The following is a 19025-nucleotide window of genomic DNA, read 5'->3' as shown; positions in this document are numbered from 1 at the left end:
ATGAGACTAATATGTCTTGAATGTTTATTAATGTATTTGCTGTACATTGTCAATAAATCGAAAAAAAAAGTATTTTCGCGCTGCATAAAAAAAGTATCCCAGATAAAATCTCTAAAATGTCTTGTTGCCTCAGCATTGCCTCTTGTTTTTGTTCTTCTTTATGCCTAAATTGCCTCTTCTTCCATTGATATCCTTATAATAAATCCCATGTACATTGGATTTTAAGGAATCCAAGACTAACAAGGGGTTACAGAGACCAGAGTTAATTTCCCAGGATTCTAACACGCCACGCTGTCCAAAATTGAGAGCCAGTGAGAGGAAATTTAAATTTAAAAATGTTCAACAGCCCCCCTTATTAATATCCTGTCGAGCAGCCAGACTCCCTTAATAATGTACAGCCCACCAGTAGCCCCGCTTAATATTTAGCAGCAGCCCTCATTAAATACAGCACAGCAGCAAACCATTAGTAAATACAGCGCAAAAGCAGCCTCCTGTATAAAAACAGCCCAGCAGCATCCCCCCATAGTCAATACAGCCCAGCAGCACTCCCCATAGTCAATACAGCCTATCAGCTGACTGATCCCCTTAGTCAACACAACCCAACAGAAAAAATTGAGTACTCTCCTCCCATGCATTGGTGGTCCCTGCAGTTTCCTCTTCTCCCAATGTTGCTCTTTTCCTACGCATTCTGTATGATGTAGCATTGGCAACACTTAATTCCATCAGGGTATGTGCAGGCAGCAGGCATAGATGTGTGCCTGCACTGGTCTTGAAATTCGTTGTATCTGGCCCTAAAGACACACAATTTCTTTTCCCCCAGGGGTGCAACAGCAATCATTGCACCCTTTGCATTCCTCTGTTTAGTTACTGTAACTATATTTATTAAATAGATTTTTAAAAATACCTATTGGTTTGCCTCAACCCCATCAGACTCCTTTTGGATAAATGAAGCTACTGCTGCCATTGCTGTCTAACCTATCTTCATCTGTTGTGACCAAGGCCAATAAATAGAGGAAACTACTACCATTCTATAGCAATTTAGAACTGTCTACAGTATAGGATAGGTATAGGATAGTTCCAAAAGAGTGATGGTTTATCTTCTGCCAGTTGTACACCACTAATAGTGACTCAGTCTCTTATAAGAGACTACTCTATTAGACAACCTTCATGAATCTTCTTTTATGCATACTGAACTGACATGCAGACTACTTAAGGAGGTTAGAGTTTTATATTAAGTTAAAATTACAACCTAAGACATGAGGGCACCCAAACATAACCTTACTATGCCAAATCTGCCCCTATTTATAGACTGAGCAATGAGGGTTGAGGGGGAGGGGGGGAGGCTCCAGATGTAAGAGTAATATGTGAGGCTGTTACCAACAGAAGTCTGTGTATTGTAGAATGACACAAAAGCTGCCAGGCTTTGTGCTTGAGCAGATTTTTGATAAAGCTTATTAAAATTTGTATTGTACTTCAATTACAATTTCATTGAATATGCTTTTCAGGTGATGAGGCCAGTGCAGGGCTAGAACCTAATGATGAACTCTCCAAAAAAAGCACTTTAATTCATGAAGAGCCAAAAGCCACTATAGAAACAGATTCATCTTCCCAGTTAAAGGATCAACCAGAGCAAAATGGAAGCGCAGGTCAGTCTGATGGAACTGGTAAGCTGTTAAACCTGCACATTAGCTGTTGTATATCCTATGTATGTAAAATACACTGATATGTTAGATTCAAACACACGTGTGCCCGCCATACCGTAGCAAGAAGAGCATAAGCTGGCGCAAGGGGAGGAGGAGGGGGTGAGCGCTGCTCACCCCCACCCCTCTCCATAGAGATACACGTCCAACGGATAACCTTTAGGCTACATTCACACTACAGTATGGGGGACGTATATTCGGCCGATAGACGGCAATGGGGGCATGGTGCCCTACGGGAGCGGTACCCGGGAAAAAGATAGGACCTGTCCTATCTTTACCCGTAATACGGCGCCGTGCGCCATGTATCCCTATGGAGAGGGGCGGGGGTGAGCTGCGCTCACCTCCTCCTCCTCTCCCCGTGCACTGCCGTTGCCCGGTACGGTACGGGCGGGCAATGGCAGTGTGTATGTAGCCTTAGTTGTAGCCATGGCAGCAAGTGATTTGATTTTTTTTTTTTTTTTTTTTTAAATCTGTAAAGCAGTTCCAAGTGACGGCCAAGGTGAAAATCAGTTGACAATCCCTGAGGTTAAAAGTCCTCCAGAATCTCCTCCATGTGGAAGTAGCATTGTTAAAGTTCCCTCTGGAATATTTGATGTTACCGGGAGAAAAAGCAGTAGTGGTGAGTTGTAATATTTTGGAACAATACATGATGATCAGTGGTGGTCCATGTTTCTTAATCGCCTTTCTTCTAATATAATGAATCATGCCCTCTATCTCTAGCAGTCCCGTAGAGTAAGAAGCAGCAGGGCGCATGGTGGACCTTCTTCTTTAGTGAGAACTCTAGTCTCACCATCTGTGAATAGAATATAACATGGAGAGTTAGAACAAACTTTTAAGGGACAAAGTGACAGTGGAACAGTCTTCTGCTGCTAAATATGTGTATCATTTTAAACTTTGTGTGGCATCTCCTGTTACTGTACATTATCTTTTTAATGTTTATAAGAAATAAGATGTATTACACTATACCTTCTCGCAAGCAAATTATTTCATAAGCAAAGCTGATTTATTGTAAATGTTTGCAGGGATTTGTTTTTACCAGATTTAATAACATTTCTTTTTTGCAGGAAGTGTACAAACTCCGATGCCCAATGTTCAGGAATGTGGAGATGACTCAGTTTTTATCAGTGATGCTCAAGCTAAAAAGTCTGGAGATAAGGCACAGAAGAGGCAGAAGTTGTTTTCTGAGAGAAGCTGCAGTTTTAGTGCAGACAGTCGTGCTGGGATGATGCTGAAGAAAGGTAGCCTTGACATGTCTACTAATGAAATTGCAATGAAAATGGGAGCCGATGCCAAGATACTCGCTGCAGCTTTATCAAAGACCCCGCCCCATCCACAAACTATCAAAGCATTCAATTTCGATGGCATTGACAGCCCAGCTCCTGGCCAGAAAGCTGAGAGTCGGACCTGTGATCCAGGATGCCCAGCCACGCAATCTTCAGAGAATGTCTTGACTCAGGACACGTTCGATCCCTTAACTACGGTTAAAGAAGAAACCACATTTGAATCATCGGAGTGTGTAAATCTAACAGAAAACAAAAATCACGTGAAGGGCACGGATGAACCAAACAAGAGGAACAGTTCTTATGGTCTTCCCAAAGTAGTAGAAAGGGAAGGAGTGGAGAAAGGGCTTGACCCATTATCTCTGTTGGCATCAGAATCTAAAGAAGAGGAGCTGCCTCCTGCTGAGGAGAAGGTTATCTCCCCTGTGGTAGCACGTAACTTAGCCGATGAAATTGAAAGCTATATGAATCTGAAAAGTCCCCTTGGAGGTAAATCTTCTAGTATGGAACTAAGAAGCAAGGATTCGTCAGGAGAAAGTGAAACAAACAGCCAAAGCGCAACTGAAAGGAGGTCCAGTCTGCCTGCTGACCCTGATGTACAGGGTGAAAATCAGAAAAACTCTGTTTCCAGGTCCAAAACATTTACTACAACTCCAAAACACCACCTTAAAAACCAAAAAGAGCGTTCACTTTCACTGACTGCACTTGTACGTAGCAGTCCCCACGGTTCCCTGGGTTCTGTGGTAAACTCCATTCCTGGACTCAAGCTTGACCACCTTTTGACTGGACCCAAAATGGATGTGCTAAAGTCTAGCATGAAGCAAGCCGCCAATGTAGCCAGCAAAGTGTGGGGGGCAGTGGCATCTGCATACAACTACTCTGATGATGAGGTGATTGCTTTACTCATGTTATCATCGCTGTGTAGTAGAGGTATCTACTGAATAAACATAGCCATACAGATTAAATGTATATTTCTGCAGATCTAGGTGACCCTCTGATTGATCTCAGGGTAGGATATTTTAAGGCATATTGATCCTTTTGTACTTAATGGGATACCTCTCTACCAGAAGTGTCCCTATAGAGAACATACTAGATGTCGAGATATCAGTCAGTGAACAGCTATTTATGGCCAGTGTCACTGGATTTACACCACCAATCTTGTGTAAACTTTAGGTATGAAATGTCCTTTCTAGAATTACTTTTTTGATGTTAAAGTTGTCCATATGCAGTTGAGCTGTAAAGAATCACTTAGAAGTCATTTATAGAGGATAGACAAGAGGCGTCATTTCAGATGCCAATGTCTTGGGGCGCTATAGCAGCTATAGATGTGTATGCTCAGCTTAGCTGAACAATGCTTGTGTACTGAGAAGGGAGGAAGCTCTGTACAGACTCTTATTATCTTTCATAATACATTAATAAGTAAAAAAAAAAATGGAACTGTGTAATACAGGTTTGAAATGTTAGGGGATATATGATTGACTATTATATAGATGTAAGACACGGCAGTGCATTCAACACTATAAGGCCTCCTTTTCATACACAGTATTACATAAAAAATAATCAAACGTGTGTATATTATATTCACCAAACAATCTGTAGATCATAAGATCTATAATCTGCATGTCCCCAAATTACAAATACTCTTGTTGAATATTCATAAATGGTACAAAATACACTAGTTAAGAAAACAAGACTAATAAAAAAAGATCTGGATCTCTAATGCAGCTCATAGACAACAATGGTCAGGCTTAATGGGCATCTATCACCAGGATAAAAAACTGTATGCAAATGAGCCTAATGGGCTCCAGGCTCGATTCGCACCTATGAGCCTCAGGCTCATTTACATATAGTCCTTCATCTTGGTGGTAGATGCCCTTTAAGGAATGAATTTCCTTGATCTCATATGACTTCCTGTGAATGCATCCTCCAATCTGAATTATTAACTGTATTATTAATTAGTATTGTTATTAAAAAAAAGTCTAGAACTCGAGGCACCGTGCATATATTTCTATCAAGATGCTATTTAACCCTGTCCTGTTATTAAATGTAGGAAGAAGTTAATAAAGATGAATACCATTTTCCTTTGAATATTGAAGAACAAGTGGTAGGTGACAACTCTGCTTTGAAGACCGGATTTCAAAGACTTTCTTCAAGCAGCTTGAATCAAAGTAACACTAGCCTGGGCAGCAGCAGCAGTGGTGGTACAAGTAAACAGAGCGTCACTAATAGTATGGGCATTTCATTTTTATATTCACTATTCACATTGTTGGGAGATTAAATTAAAGGGTTATTGAGATTTAATTAATCTGCGTTGTACATAATTTTTTTCAATTGCATGTTTTAAAAAAAAAAATACTCTTGTGAAGATAAATTCCCTTAAATGTTGCAATGTTGTCCCTTAGAAGATGGCTGTCCTTGGATACGACCATTCCAGCACCCTGGCAGCGGTGACCACACATGCGACCATCTGACCATTTCATTTGCAGAAACTATTAGTTTCATAATGTAATCACTCCAGCAATGGTGGTCGTATCCAAGGACATCAATCTCATTTCTAACATAATTTCTGCCAAAAAACAAGCTAACATGTTTTTTAAAGACATTTTAAAGACTCTGAACACAGTGGGGGTCATGTAGCTTCATTTTTGCTTGTTTTTTTCTTTCTTGCGACTTTTCCCTGTGACTTTTGCTGTTGTTTCTTAACCCCTTACCGATGTGTGACATAATAGTAAGTCACACGTCGGGTATGGGTGCATGGAGAGGGCTTTGAGTGGGTTTCTGCAGTTCTTTGAAAAATTAATCCAAAGCGCCTTGTGTGACCGCACTCTCATATGTTGCCATCTCCCTGGGATGTGGCTTAAAAATGCAGGTCATGGTCTTGTGTCAAGGTTCATTTAAGATGTTTGCAACAAAAAGTCTTAAAAAAAAAAAAAGTTTCATTTCTGGACAGGAAAAACTAAACATGTATCACAAGAAAAAAGACATGATCATACATGAGGCAGATAAATACCTACCAAAAGTCTCAATTATATACACAAAAAAATAATTGTGTTCCCCGTTGTGATTTAAAATAACATGGAGAGGTCGAAGTTGTAACAATGGTCTATTCACTTTTAAGGAACTTTTAGGTCTGTGAACTATGTCCATGCCAATGAAGTGTGTAGGGCAGTTGCCAGGGCATACTGCCACTCTGCTAATGCAGCAGTTATTGACCCCTACCCTCATGATCACTAGGGATCCCAGTGGTTGGCTGTCTGTCAATGTTACAGTTCAGTTTTTTAGTCAATATGTCAGTCAACAAGAAGAAATTTTCTATGGGTCCTGCTTTCTCTGCCCAAATAGCTGGATTCACTTGGATACAAGAAGAGATGGCCAGAAGAATATACAGGCGGTCCCCTACTTAAGAACACCTGACTTACATACGACCCCTAGTTACAAACGGACCTCTAGATTTTGGTAATTTACTGTACTTTAGTCCTAGGCTACAATAAACAGCTATAACAGTTATCAATGGTGCCTATATTTAAGATTTATTGTTTATCCTGGTTCTTATGACAATCCAACATTTTTAACCCCTTAAGGACGCAGGGTATTTTCGCTAATTTCTCGCTCTCCATCTTCAAAAATCCATAACTTTTTCATTTTTCCGTGTATAGAGCTGTGTGTGTGAGCTGTGGCTTATTTTGTGCGTAACAAATTTTACTTTCCCATGATGTTATTTATTATTCCATGCCATGTAGTGGGAAGCCGCAAAAAAATTCCAAATGTGGAAAAATTGAAAAAAACTGCATGTGCGTCATGTTCTTGTGGGCTCAGTTTTTACGACTTTCACTCTGCGCTCCAAATAACACCTCTACTTTATTCTTTGGTTCGGTATGATCGTGGTGATACCAAATTTATCCAGGTTTTATTGCGTCTTAATACATTTTCAAAAATTAAACGAATGTGTACAAAAAAGAAAAAAAAATTTTTGCCATCTTCTGACGCGAATAACTTTTTTTCATACTTTGGCGCATGGAGCTGTGTGAGGTGTAATTTTTTGTGAAATGAGCCGACGTTCTCATTGCTACCGTTTTGAGGACTGTGCGACATTTTGATCATTTTTTATTACATTTTTTATGTCATCTAAAAAGGTGTAAAAGTCGTGTTTTGGACATTTGGGCGCCATTTGACGTTCTGGAGGTCACCGCCGTCAATAACCGTTTTTATATTTTGATAGATCGGGCATTTTGGGACGTGGCGATACCTAATGTGTCTGTGATTTTTACTATTTATTATATTTTATATCAGTTCTAGGGAAAGGGGGGTGATATGAACTTTTAATATTTTATTATTTTTTTTACATTTTTTAAACTTTTTTTTTTTTTCTTTTTTTCCCCACTATTTCTTAGACCCTCTAGGGTACATTAACCCTAGATGGTCTGATCGCTCCTGCCATATACTGCAATACTACTGTATCGCAGTATATGGCATTTCTGCTCACTATACATTACAATGAGCCACAGGCTCATTGTAATGCATGTGCAGAAGCCATGTATCCTCGGGTCAAACGAAGACCCGAGGCTACCATGGCAACCGATCGCCTCCCCCCCGATGACGTTCGGGGGAGCGGCGATCGGAGGTAAGATGGCGGCGCCCATGCGCCGCCAAATTTAAAGTGCCGCCGGCGACTTTGCCGGTGGCAAAGAAAAGGTTAACGCCCACGATCGGTGCAAGCACCGACCGTGGGTGATAGCGATGGGTCTTTGCTGCGATATGCAGCAAAGCCCATCTCTGTATGAAGAAGGCTCAGCCCGTGAGCCTTCTTCATACAACCTTCACAGCTCCATGGCGGATATATCCGTCACGGAGCGTGAAGGGGTTAAAATCCATTTGTCACAGAGACCAAAAGAATTTCGACTGAGGTTACAATAATAAAGTATACGGTTTCGACTTGCATACAAACTCAAAAATAAAGCTCAAAGGAGAGTGAGTGTGTGACCATTAAAATATAACTTTTAATAATATTAATATGTAAAAACACAGAAATGAAGTGTCACCTACTCAGTAGTCTTAATAGGACACCATGCGCAGAAGATGAATACTCCAATGTAAATAAATGGTGCACCGTCCAGTAAAGACATAAAAAACGTTCGTCTTACCGTGATTCGGACGTAAATTGCATCATCGGGCCGCAGATGGGGGTACCTCAGAGAGGGGAGGGGGAAGCTCACCCTAGTGGACCCGCCAAACTCCCGCCCTGACAAGGGCAGTCCACAGCTATCCCTATAGGTACCGGGACGTGCCCCCTAAAATCGCCAACAAAGATCAAGCGTCCCTGACGCGTTTCGTAATACTCCTCAGAGGGACTTGAAAAACATAGTGCTGGATGCCGGTCCGACTGTAGAGACTCTGGACACGGTAAAGATATTCTTGCACTAAGGGCTTTTAGATAGAAGGTGGACCAAATGCTGTCAGCAGATGTCCTAAAACGTAGCTGCGGGTCACCGGTCACAGTGGTGGACCAGGTGACCTCCTATGTGCAGGCTGGCATAGTGAGCGCGCCAGACGGAGACAACTTCCGCCTCTTTAAACCTCATAGCCCCGCCCAGCTGCAATGTGATTGGTCGCGACCCCTTTGTCGAAGCCACCGTATTGGTCCGTATGCAGGGCGCCCCAGCCAGTGGATGAGGCGGACCGCAACGGGAACCAAGCTATAGAACCTCGGACCGTGAAGAGGACAGCGCCGGGATCGACAAGGTAACAGTGCGCGTGCGCAAGGTAAGGAGGGGCAGGTTATAGTGATCAACGTTGCCAACGCAACATGTGGACGCCATTCTCCTGTAGGCGTTACTACCACTTATGCTGTGGTGACTCCTATCGTGGGGGACCGACAGACTAACGTGAAAAACAAGGGGGACGAGTGCCGGGTAGCGGCACACAGCAGAACAAGTACAATAATCAAAATCTAGGAAAAACTGTGATAATCACAGTATGATGATTTAGGGATGTTAGGGTATGAATACTAAGCTGCACATATATAGTAGACATCCGATGGAGGCATTATGTCTATAGGGTAGGTGTGTATATTTATCAGAATAAAGTATTCATACCATAATGTATACTGAACCTTTACGTCCAGATGACCAGATTAAAGGAACGAAGTGAATGTCAACTGTTCATTCAAACCCCTGGGGTACACAGTATTCAGGGTGAATATCCACCTAGCCTCCTTCTGGAGAATAGTCCTATCCCAATTGCCCCCTCTTGGAGGGGGAGGGATGTGCTCGATAGCCATGAACCGTAGCACAGAAGCATCACCATTGTGATGCACTGTGACGTGGTTGGACAATGGTTTGTCGCGTCCATGCTGGATATCACCCAGATGTTCCCCAACTCTTCTTCTGAACTCCCTAAATGTTTTGCCCACATATTCCAGGCCACAGTCACAGGTAACTTTGTAGATAACCCCGGAACATTTACAATTAATGTAGTCCCGGATTTTGTAGGTTATACCCGTGACGTTGCTGGAGAATGTTTTACCAGTTTGGATATATGGGCACGCGACACAGCCTCCACACTTAAAACAGCCCAATGGTCGTCTATCCAGCCACGTCCCCTGGGGCTTGGGAGGAACAAAATGGCTCTTAACCACCCTGTCCTTAATGGAGCGCGTTTTGCGGAACGTGATGGAGGGAGTAGGTCCCACAAGAGTCCTCAAATCTTGGTCCATCAACAAGATGGGCCAATGCTTGGCCAAAATCGCTCGAGCTTCCCTTGAGCCATTATCAAAGGTGGCAACCATGCGGAGTTTATTGTCCGCTTCCCTTTTGTTTTGTTTCCAAGGGCCCTGTAGAAGGTCAGTGCGGTTGGCCTTGAGGCTGCTTTGGTAGGCCTCTCTGAGGACCTCGTCCGGATAGCCTCTCTCATGAAAGCGAGTCCTCAAGTCCCGTGCTTGTACTTGGAAGTCATTGAGGGAGCTACAATTTCTGCGAACTCGCAGGTATTGACCCTTGGGGATCCCTCTACGGAGTGGGTACGGATGGTGACTTTCCCATCTCAGTAGTGAGTTTGTTGAGGTCGGTTTACGATATATAGATGAGTGTAGCATACCATCCTGAGATCGTGTGATAAGTACATCCAAGAAGGGGAGGGTACTGATATGGCTCTCTGAGGTGAACCGGAGTCCAATATGATTATGATTCAGGGACTCTACAAAGCGTTCAAAGTCAGATACCTCACCCTTCCACAGGACGAAAATATCGTCGATATATCGTAAAAATAAGTCGACCTGTTCAATTCCCACCGGTGGGGTGTCACCAAAAACCAATGTGGCCTCCCACCAGCCCAGGAGTAGATTAGCATATGAGGGGGCACACGGGCTCCCCATAGCTGTACCCCTGAGCTGGTGGTAGATTTGGCCATCAAAGAAGAAAGAGTTGCTGTTGAGGGTAAAGGTCAAAAGGTCGTGGATCAGTCTATTGTGTGCCTGGTACTGGGTGCCCCTGGTGGAAAGAAAAAAGCTCACTGCCTCCAGCCCCTTTGTGTGGGGGATGGAGGAGTACAGGGCCTCAACATCAATACTGCAGAGGAGAGTATTGGGCTCAGTAATCAATCCCTCGATGTGTCGTAGGAGATCGGCTGTATCCCTAAGGTAGGAGGGCAAGGAGTACACAAATGGACGAAGGATGTTATCGATGTACACCCCCACATTTTGACAAATCGAGTTTACGCCGGATACGATGGGCCTACCCTTTAGGGGTGTTAGCCCTTTGTGTACTTTTGGGAGGCAATAGAAAGTTGGCATCACCGGTTTTTCTATATCCATAAACTCATATTCGTCATCACTGATTAGTTTATTTACTCTAGCATCCCCCAGGATTACCCGAAGTTCCATTTGATATTTTATTACGGGGTTGGAATTGAGGACCTCATATCCCATGGGGTCATTAAGTAAATTCTTACACATTTGTGCATAATCCCTCGTATCCATTACAACAATGTTGCCCCCTTTATCTGAGGGTTTTATTGTGAGGGTGTTGTCCTTTTCTAGTGTACACAGTGCGTCAATCTCCTCCTTAGTGCAGTTATGCCTGTGGGGAAAGGTGTGGACCTGCCTAAGATCAGAGCACACCAGTTCCACAAACACATCCACACATGAAAGATCACCTTGTGGAGGCATTTTATTACTTTTGTTTTTTAAATTAGTAAATGGACCCTGGCCCTCTATTTTAGGTTCGGAGTGCTCCAAACTGGCTAAGAGTCTGACATCGGCCACCATTTCGGGCGGTATACCCAGTTCTCTACCAGATTTCTCATTTTTTTTCCTAAAAAATTTTTGCCACTGTAACTTGCGTGCAAAAAGATGTACGTCTTTCGTCCATGTGAATACATCAAAATCCGACGAGGGGACAAATGACAGGCCTTTAGATAATACTGCCATCTCCCCACTGTTAAGGGCTCTCTTCGAGAGGTTGATTATTTGGGGGGAACCGTTGGATTGGGTGCTAAGTTTCGATTCCTTAGGGGATACGGGTTCTCTAAAAAACGAGTGGCAACACCTCTACCCGAACCTCTATTGCCCCGCGGACCACCCCTTCTTGAGTTCCTCGCTTTCCTCTCTTTATGCGAGCCTTCGCTATCGGAGATTTCCGCCTCCGTGGAAGAGACTTCAGTGTCCGTAACCCGTGGTAGTGGACGTGAGCTCAGTACTGTGTACACCCTGTTTTCTTTAAAGTCCTGAAGGTCCCTAACGAATTGCCGGTGCTTTCTCTCTTTCAGGAAATATTGGTATTTATCGATCGTATTTTTCAGGGTTGTTTCCTTATTTGGAAACTCGGGCTCGGTTTCGAATCTCTTGACTAGATCTATTTGTTCCTGAAGTGTCTTATCGAGTTTATCCAGGTTTATTTTCTCCTCTTCAAGGAGGATACCCATGAACCTGAGGGAACTCGCTGTTGCCTCCTTTTCCCACTTCTTAGTGAGAGTGGTACTTTTCAGACGACTGCCCAGAGTCAAAGTGATCCGTAAGCCTCGGGGGACAATGCTGTTCTTGAGGTAGTTTTCAAGACTCTGCACCTCCCACCACGATGTACAGTGGTCTTTGTAAAGGCGAGTAAGGTCTTTGAAGGCGGACTGGAAAGATGGAGTATATTTCTTTTGAATTAAGTCTTTCTCTGAAAAGACATCTCTTGCCTCAGATAACCATGCTTGTCTGTCTATCCCTGCCGATAGGAAGCCTGCCATAGCGTGGTTGCATATAAACAACAAATTAGCCAGATATACTCACAGGTAAATATACAAAAATAAAGCTCAAAGGAGAGTGAGTGTGTGACCATTAAAATATAACTTTTAATAATATTAATATGTAAAAACATATTACGGCCCGATGATGCAATTTACGTCCGAATCACGGTAAGACGAACGTTTTTTATGTCTTTACTGGACGGTGCACCATTTATTTACATTGGAGTATTCATCTTCTGCGCATGGTGTCCTATTAAGACTACTGAGTAGGTGACACTTCATTTCTGTGTTTTTACATATTAATATTATTAAAAGTTATATTTTAATGGTCACACACTCACTCTCCTTTGAGCTTTATTTTTGTATATTTACCTGTGAGTATATCTGGCTAATTTGTTGTTTATATGCAACCACGCTATGGCAGGCTTCCTATCGGCAGGGATAGACAGACAAGCATGGTTATCTGAGGCAAGAGATGTCTTTTCAGAGAAAGACTTAATTCAAAAGAAATATACTCCATCTTTCCAGTCCGCCTTCAAAGACCTTACTCGCCTTTACAAAGACCACTGTACATCGTGGTGGGAGGTGCAGAGTCTTGAAAACTACCTCAAGAACAGCATTGTCCCCCGAGGCTTACGGATCACTTTGACTCCGGGCAGTCGTCTGAAAAGTACCACTCTCACTAAGAAGTGGGAAAAGGAGGCAACAGCGAGTTCCCTCAGGTTCATGGGTATCCTCCTTGAAGAGGAGAAAATAAACCTGGATAAACTCGATAAGACACTTCAGGAACAAATAGATCTAGTCAAGAGATTCGAAACCGAGCCCGAGTTTCCAAATAAGGAAACAACCCTGAAAAATACGATCGATAAATACCAATATTTCCTGAAAGAGAGAAAGCACCGGCAATTCGTTAGGGACCTTCAGGACTTTAAAGAAAACAGGGTGTACACAGTACTGAGCTCACGTCCACTACCACGGGTTACGGACACTGAAGTCTCTTCCACGGAGGCGGAAATCTCCGATAGCGAAGGCTCGCATAAAGAGAGGAAAGCGAGGAACTCAAGAAGGGGTGGTCCGCGGGGCAATAGAGGTTCGGGTAGAGGTGTTGCCACTCGTTTTTTAGAGAACCCGTATCCCCTAAGGAATCGAAACTTAGCACCCAATCCAACGGTTCCCCCCAAATAATCAACCTCTCGAAGAGAGCCCTTAACAGTGGGGAGATGGCAGTATTATCTAAAGGCCTGTCATTTGTCCCCTCGTCGGATTTTGATGTATTCACATGGACGAAAGACGTACATCTTTTTGCACGCAAGTTACAGTGGCAAAAATTTTTTAGGAAAAAAAATGAGAAATCTGGTAGAGAACTGGGTATACCGCCCGAAATGGTGGCCGATGTCAGACTCTTAGCCAGTTTGGAGCACTCCGAACCTAAAATAGAGGGCCAGGGTCCATTTACTAATTTAAAAAACAAAAGTAATAAAATGCCTCCACAAGGTGATCTTTCATGTGTGGATGTGTTTGTGGAACTGGTGTGCTCTGATCTTAGGCAGGTCCACACCTTTCCCCACAGGCATAACTGCACTAAGGAGGAGATTGACGCACTGTGTACACTAGAAAAGGACAACACCCTCACAATAAAACCCTCAGATAAAGGGGGCAACATTGTTGTAATGGATACGAGGGATTATGCACAAATGTGTAAGAATTTACTTAATGACCCCATGGGATATGAGGTCCTCAATTCCAACCCCGTAATAAAATATCAAATGGAACTTCGGGTAATCCTGGGGGATGCTAGAGTAAATAAACTAATCAGTGATGACGAATATGAGTTTATGGATATAGAAAAACCGGTGATGCCAACTTTCTATTGCCTCCCAAAAGTACACAAAGGGCTAACACCCCTAAAGGGTAGGCCCATCGTATCCGGCGTAAACTCGATTTGTCAAAATGTGGGGGTGTACATCGATAACATCCTTCGTCCATTTGTGTACTCCTTGCCCTCCTACCTTAGGGATACAGCCGATCTCCTACGACACATCGAGGGATTGATTACTGAGCCCAATACTCTCCTCTGCAGTATTGATGTTGAGGCCCTGTACTCCTCCATCCCCCACACAAAGGGGCTGGAGGCAGTGAGCTTTTTTCTTTCCACCAGGGGCACCCAGTACCAGGCACACAATAGACTGATCCACGACCTTTTGACCTTTACCCTCAACAGCAACTCTTTCTTCTTTGATGGCCAAATCTACCACCAGCTCAGGGGTACAGCTATGGGGAGCCCGTGTGCCCCCTCATATGCTAATCTACTCCTGGGCTGGTGGGAGGCCACATTGGTTTTTGGTGACACCCCACCGGTGGGAATTGAACAGGTCGACTTATTTTTACGATATATCGACGATATTTTCGTCCTGTGGAAGGGTGAGGTATCTGACTTTGAACGCTTTGTAGAGTCCCTGAATCATAATCATATTGGACTCCGGTTCACCTCAGAGAGCCATATCAGTACCCTCCCCTTCTTGGATGTACTTATCACACGATCTCAGGATGGTATGCTACACTCATCTATATATCGTAAACCGACCTCAACAAACTCACTACTGAGATGGGAAAGTCACCATCCGTACCCACTCCGTAGAGGGATCCCCAAGGGTCAATACCTGCGAGTTCGCAGAAATTGTAGCTCCCTCAATGACTTCCAAGTACAAGCACGGGACTTGAGGACTCGCTTTCATGAGAGAGGCTATCCGGACGAGGTCCTCAGAGAGGCCTACCAAAGCAGCCTCAAGGCCAACCGCACTGACCTTCTACAGGGCCCTTGGAAACAAAACAAAAGGGAAGCGGACAATAAACTCCGCATGGTTGCCACCTTTGATAATGGCTCAAGGGAAGCTCGAGCGATTTTGGCCAAGCATTGGCCCATCTTGTTGATGGACCAAGATTTGAGGACTCTTGTGGGACCTACTCCCTCCATCACGTTCCGCAAAACGCGCTCCATTAAGGACAGGGTGGTTAAGAGCCATTTTGTTCCTCCCAAGCCCCAGGGGACGTGGCTGGATAGACGACCATTGGGCTGTTTTAAGTGTGGAGGCTGTGTCGCGTGCCCATATATCCAAACTGGTAAAACATTCTCCAGCAACGTCACGGGTATAACCTACAAAATCCGGGACTACATTAATTGTAAATGTTCCGGGGTTATCTACAAAGTTACCTGTGACTGTGGCCTGGAATATGTGGGCAAAACATTTAGGGAGTTCAGAAGAAGAGTTGGGGAACATCTGGGTGATATCCAGCATGGACGCGACAAACCATTGTCCAACCACGTCACAGTGCATCACAATGGTGATGCTTCTGTGCTACGGTTCATGGCTATCGAGCACATCCCTCCCCCTCCAAGAGGGGGCAATTGGGATAGGACTATTCTCCAGAAGGAGGCTAGGTGGATATTCACCCTGAATACTGTGTACCCCAGGGGTTTGAATGAACAGTTGACATTCACTTCGTTCCTTTAATCTGGTCATCTGGACGTAAAGGTTCAGTATACATTATGGTATGAATACTTTATTCTGATAAATATACACACCTACCCTATAGACATAATGCCTCCATCGGATGTCTACTATATATGTGCAGCTTAGTATTCATACCCTAACATCCCTAAATCATCATACTGTGATTATCACAGTTTTTCCTAGATTTTGATTATTGTACTTGTTCTGCTGTGTGCCGCTACCCGGCACTCGTCCCCCTTGTTTTTCACGTTAGTCTGTCGGTCCCCCACGATAGGAGTCACCACAGCATAAGTGGTAGTAACGCCTACAGGAGAATGGCGTCCACATGTTGCGTTGGCAACGTTGATCACTATAACCTGCCCCTCCTTACCTTGCGCACGCGCACTGTTACCTTGTCGATCCCGGCGCTGTCCTCTTCACGGTCCGAGGTTCTATAGCTTGGTTCCCGTTGCGGTCCGCCTCATCCACTGGCTGGGGCGCCCTGCATACGGACCAATACGGTGGCTTCGACAAAGGGGTCGCGACCAATCACATTGCAGCTGGGCGGGGCTATGAGGTTTAAAGAGGCGGAAGTTGTCTCCGTCTGGCGCGCTCACTATGCCAGCCTGCACATAGGAGGTCACCTGGTCCACCACTGTGACCGGTGACCCGCAGCTACGTTTTAGGACATCTGCTGACAGCATTTGGTCCACCTTCTATCTAAAAGCCCTTAGTGCAAGAATATCTTTACCGTGTCCAGAGTCTCTACAGTCGGACCGGCATCCAGCACTATGTTTTTCAAGTCCCTCTGAGGAGTATTACGAAACGCGTCAGGGACGCTTGATCTTTGTTGGCGATTTTAGGGGGCACGTCCCGGTACCTATAGGGATAGCTGTGGACTGCCCTTGTCAGGGCGGGAGTTTGGCGGGTCCACTAGGGTGAGCTTCCCCCTCCCCTCTCTGAGGTACCCCCATCTGCGGCCCGATGATGCAATTTACGTCCGAATCACGGTAAGACGAACGTTTTTTATGTCTTTACTGGACGGTGCACCATTTATTTACATTGGAGTATTCATCTTCTGCGCATGGTGTCCTATTAAGACTACTGAGTAGGTGACACTTCATTTCTGTGTTTTTACATATTAATATTATTAAAAGTTATATTTTAATGGTCACACACTCACTCTCCTTTGAGCTTTATTTTTGTATATTTACCTGTGAGTATATCTGGCTAATTTGTTGCATACAAACTCAACTTAAGAACAAACCTACAGAACCTATCTTGTATGTAACCCAGGGACTGCCTGTACTGTTAAATGACTGTGCTCATTGTCTGTCCCTCTGTACCCCATGCCAACTACAGATTTTACAGTTATAGTGCAAAAGGTCAGCCTGTGGCTTTTTATAGGTCGATCAAGAAAGGCTCTTGAAGTTTACAAGCCATAAGCATGTCATACTTTAAAAGGTCACTTATCACCCTTATGTGTTAACTTGGCACAAACCATTTAGACATTCCTTCTCCTAGTTGAAGTTTCTTGAAAAATTGAAACTTTTGTTAAGATATGATGTCGATAATCTGTTTTGTATTTGAAGGCGAGTCTACACCAGGCAAAGGTATGAGAGGATTGGAGTCCGAGAAGTCAGAACATGGATCTTCTCAAAATACCAGCTTATCAAGTATTTTTCAGAACTGTGCGATGGAGGTAAATGAGCAAGCTCCTAGGCTTTTGGAACCTGTCTTTGGTTACAAATTACCTCCCAGGTTCCCTGAAATGTAAAAACATCTATGGCATGTTCATATCATGTAAATGTGTCTGGTAAAGGCTCCATTTTATCTTTGCAGGTCCTGATGTCTAGCTGCTCGCCGTGCCAAGGTTGTAAGGCTCTAGTTTATGATGAAGAGATCATGGCAGGATGGACTGCAGATGACTCCAATTTAAATACCACATGTCCTTTCTGTAAAGTCACCTTTCTGCCTTTCCTTAACATTGAATTTAAGGACTTGCGTGGCTCTGCCAGGTTTGTTCATTTTTGTTTGTTATAGTGCAGTGATGGTTTTAAACATCAGTTTTGTGTCGTCATGTTTAAGGTACAAGTAATACAACAAGAAAGCGTATAGAAATAAAGGAATGCCATGTTTCTTTATTTACAGTTGTAAAAATAGTAGTGGTAATGTACCACACCTTTGCAAATATCACGGGGATACTTTCTACCGCCTCTTACACCCTGTGTAAAAATAGGTATTGGGACTATGTCTAAAAAAATAAAATACATTTTTCCTTTCTTCTCCTGTTGCAGCTTCTTCCTTAAGCCAAGTAATTCAGGCGACAGCTTACAAAGCAGTAACCTTCAGTCAACCTCCGAGACTTCTCAGCATCAGGCAAAATTGTCTCCTCCTGCCAATGACCTGATTAACTTTTCAGACTCTCTTTCTCCATCTGTAATAGGATCACAAACCAGTAAACCTACTGATAACAGGTAAGTATTTAGTTTTCTGTAGCCACTTAGCCCCGCCATAAAGTTAAGTTCTTTTAGTTGGGTAAATCTGTAGATGTTTTGATTTGATGCATACAACAGGACTTGTGATGAGTAGTGTAGATTTGTACCATGCAATCCATGGAGAGCACAAGAGTGAAGATATTGGGCAATACCTTTTTGAGGCAAACTGAGTATATTTGATGGTGAGCTTCTTTGTCAGACATGATGTTATGTATGAAACAGTAATTTCACAGCATTTTATACACACTAGGCAGTGATCATCAGAGGATATTAAAAAAAAACCTTTAAAACATCAGCTTGATGTAAACAGAGACACCTTTTTTTTACGTGTGACAAGAGAGCCCTGGCTCTTATCTGCTTGTGGCCTCCGGGTCAGAGAGAGGGTGTTTCTGCATTAATTTATTCTCCCATTCTTTTTTTCCTCTGTGTCTTGAAATGTCCCTTTAAAACAGTAATCTACAAATTTTCCATAGTGTGGTCCTCAAAATCCCCTGCCGCTGAGAGATCTTTTCTTTCATTTTCAATGTCAAATCGGTGTTGAGTTCATGCGCTGATGAAGTGTCTATCCTGTTTCCCCAATAGGTGGTCCCCTACTTAAGAACACCCAACTTAGACGACCCCTAGTTAAACAGACCACTGGTAATTGGTAATTTACTGCACTTTAGTGCCAGGCTATTATAAACGGCTATAACTGTTATTAAAGGTGTCTATAATGAAGATTTATTGTTAATCCTGGTTCTTATGACCAAACATTTTTAAAATCTGCCTGTAAAGGCCTATGGTTGGACACTGTACACACATAATACTACATTGGAAGACCTTTGGGAAAAT

General features: G+C 43.4%; 1 protein-coding gene across 3 annotated transcripts in view; it reads left to right on the top strand.

Annotated features, from left to right (window-relative positions):
• The window catches only part of DENND4C (DENN domain containing 4C), a 75161-nt gene that overhangs the window by 42176 nt on the left and 13960 nt on the right, over positions 1-19025 (top strand). For 2 of the 3 annotated variants that reach the window (XM_072153998.1, XM_072153978.1), the window contains 7 exons: positions 1506-1646; positions 2179-2319; positions 2765-3870; positions 5031-5208; positions 17289-17398; positions 17539-17714; positions 17994-18173. In XM_072153998.1, the coding sequence (XP_072010099.1) occupies positions 1506-1646; positions 2179-2319; positions 2765-3870; positions 5031-5208; positions 17289-17398; positions 17539-17714; positions 17994-18173 (2032 nt within the window). The remainder of the gene's footprint in view (positions 1-1505; positions 1647-2178; positions 2320-2764; positions 3871-5030; positions 5209-17288; positions 17399-17538; positions 17715-17993; positions 18174-19025) is intronic. The other variant, XM_072153989.1, reaches the window with a different exon arrangement.

Source organism: Engystomops pustulosus, chromosome 1, assembly GCF_040894005.1.
Source record: "Engystomops pustulosus chromosome 1, aEngPut4.maternal, whole genome shotgun sequence".
Taxonomy (NCBI): Eukaryota; Metazoa; Chordata; class Amphibia; order Anura; family Leptodactylidae; genus Engystomops; species Engystomops pustulosus.
The sequence above is the reverse complement of the archived record's forward strand: the minus strand, read 5'-3'. Positions and strand labels throughout refer to the sequence as shown.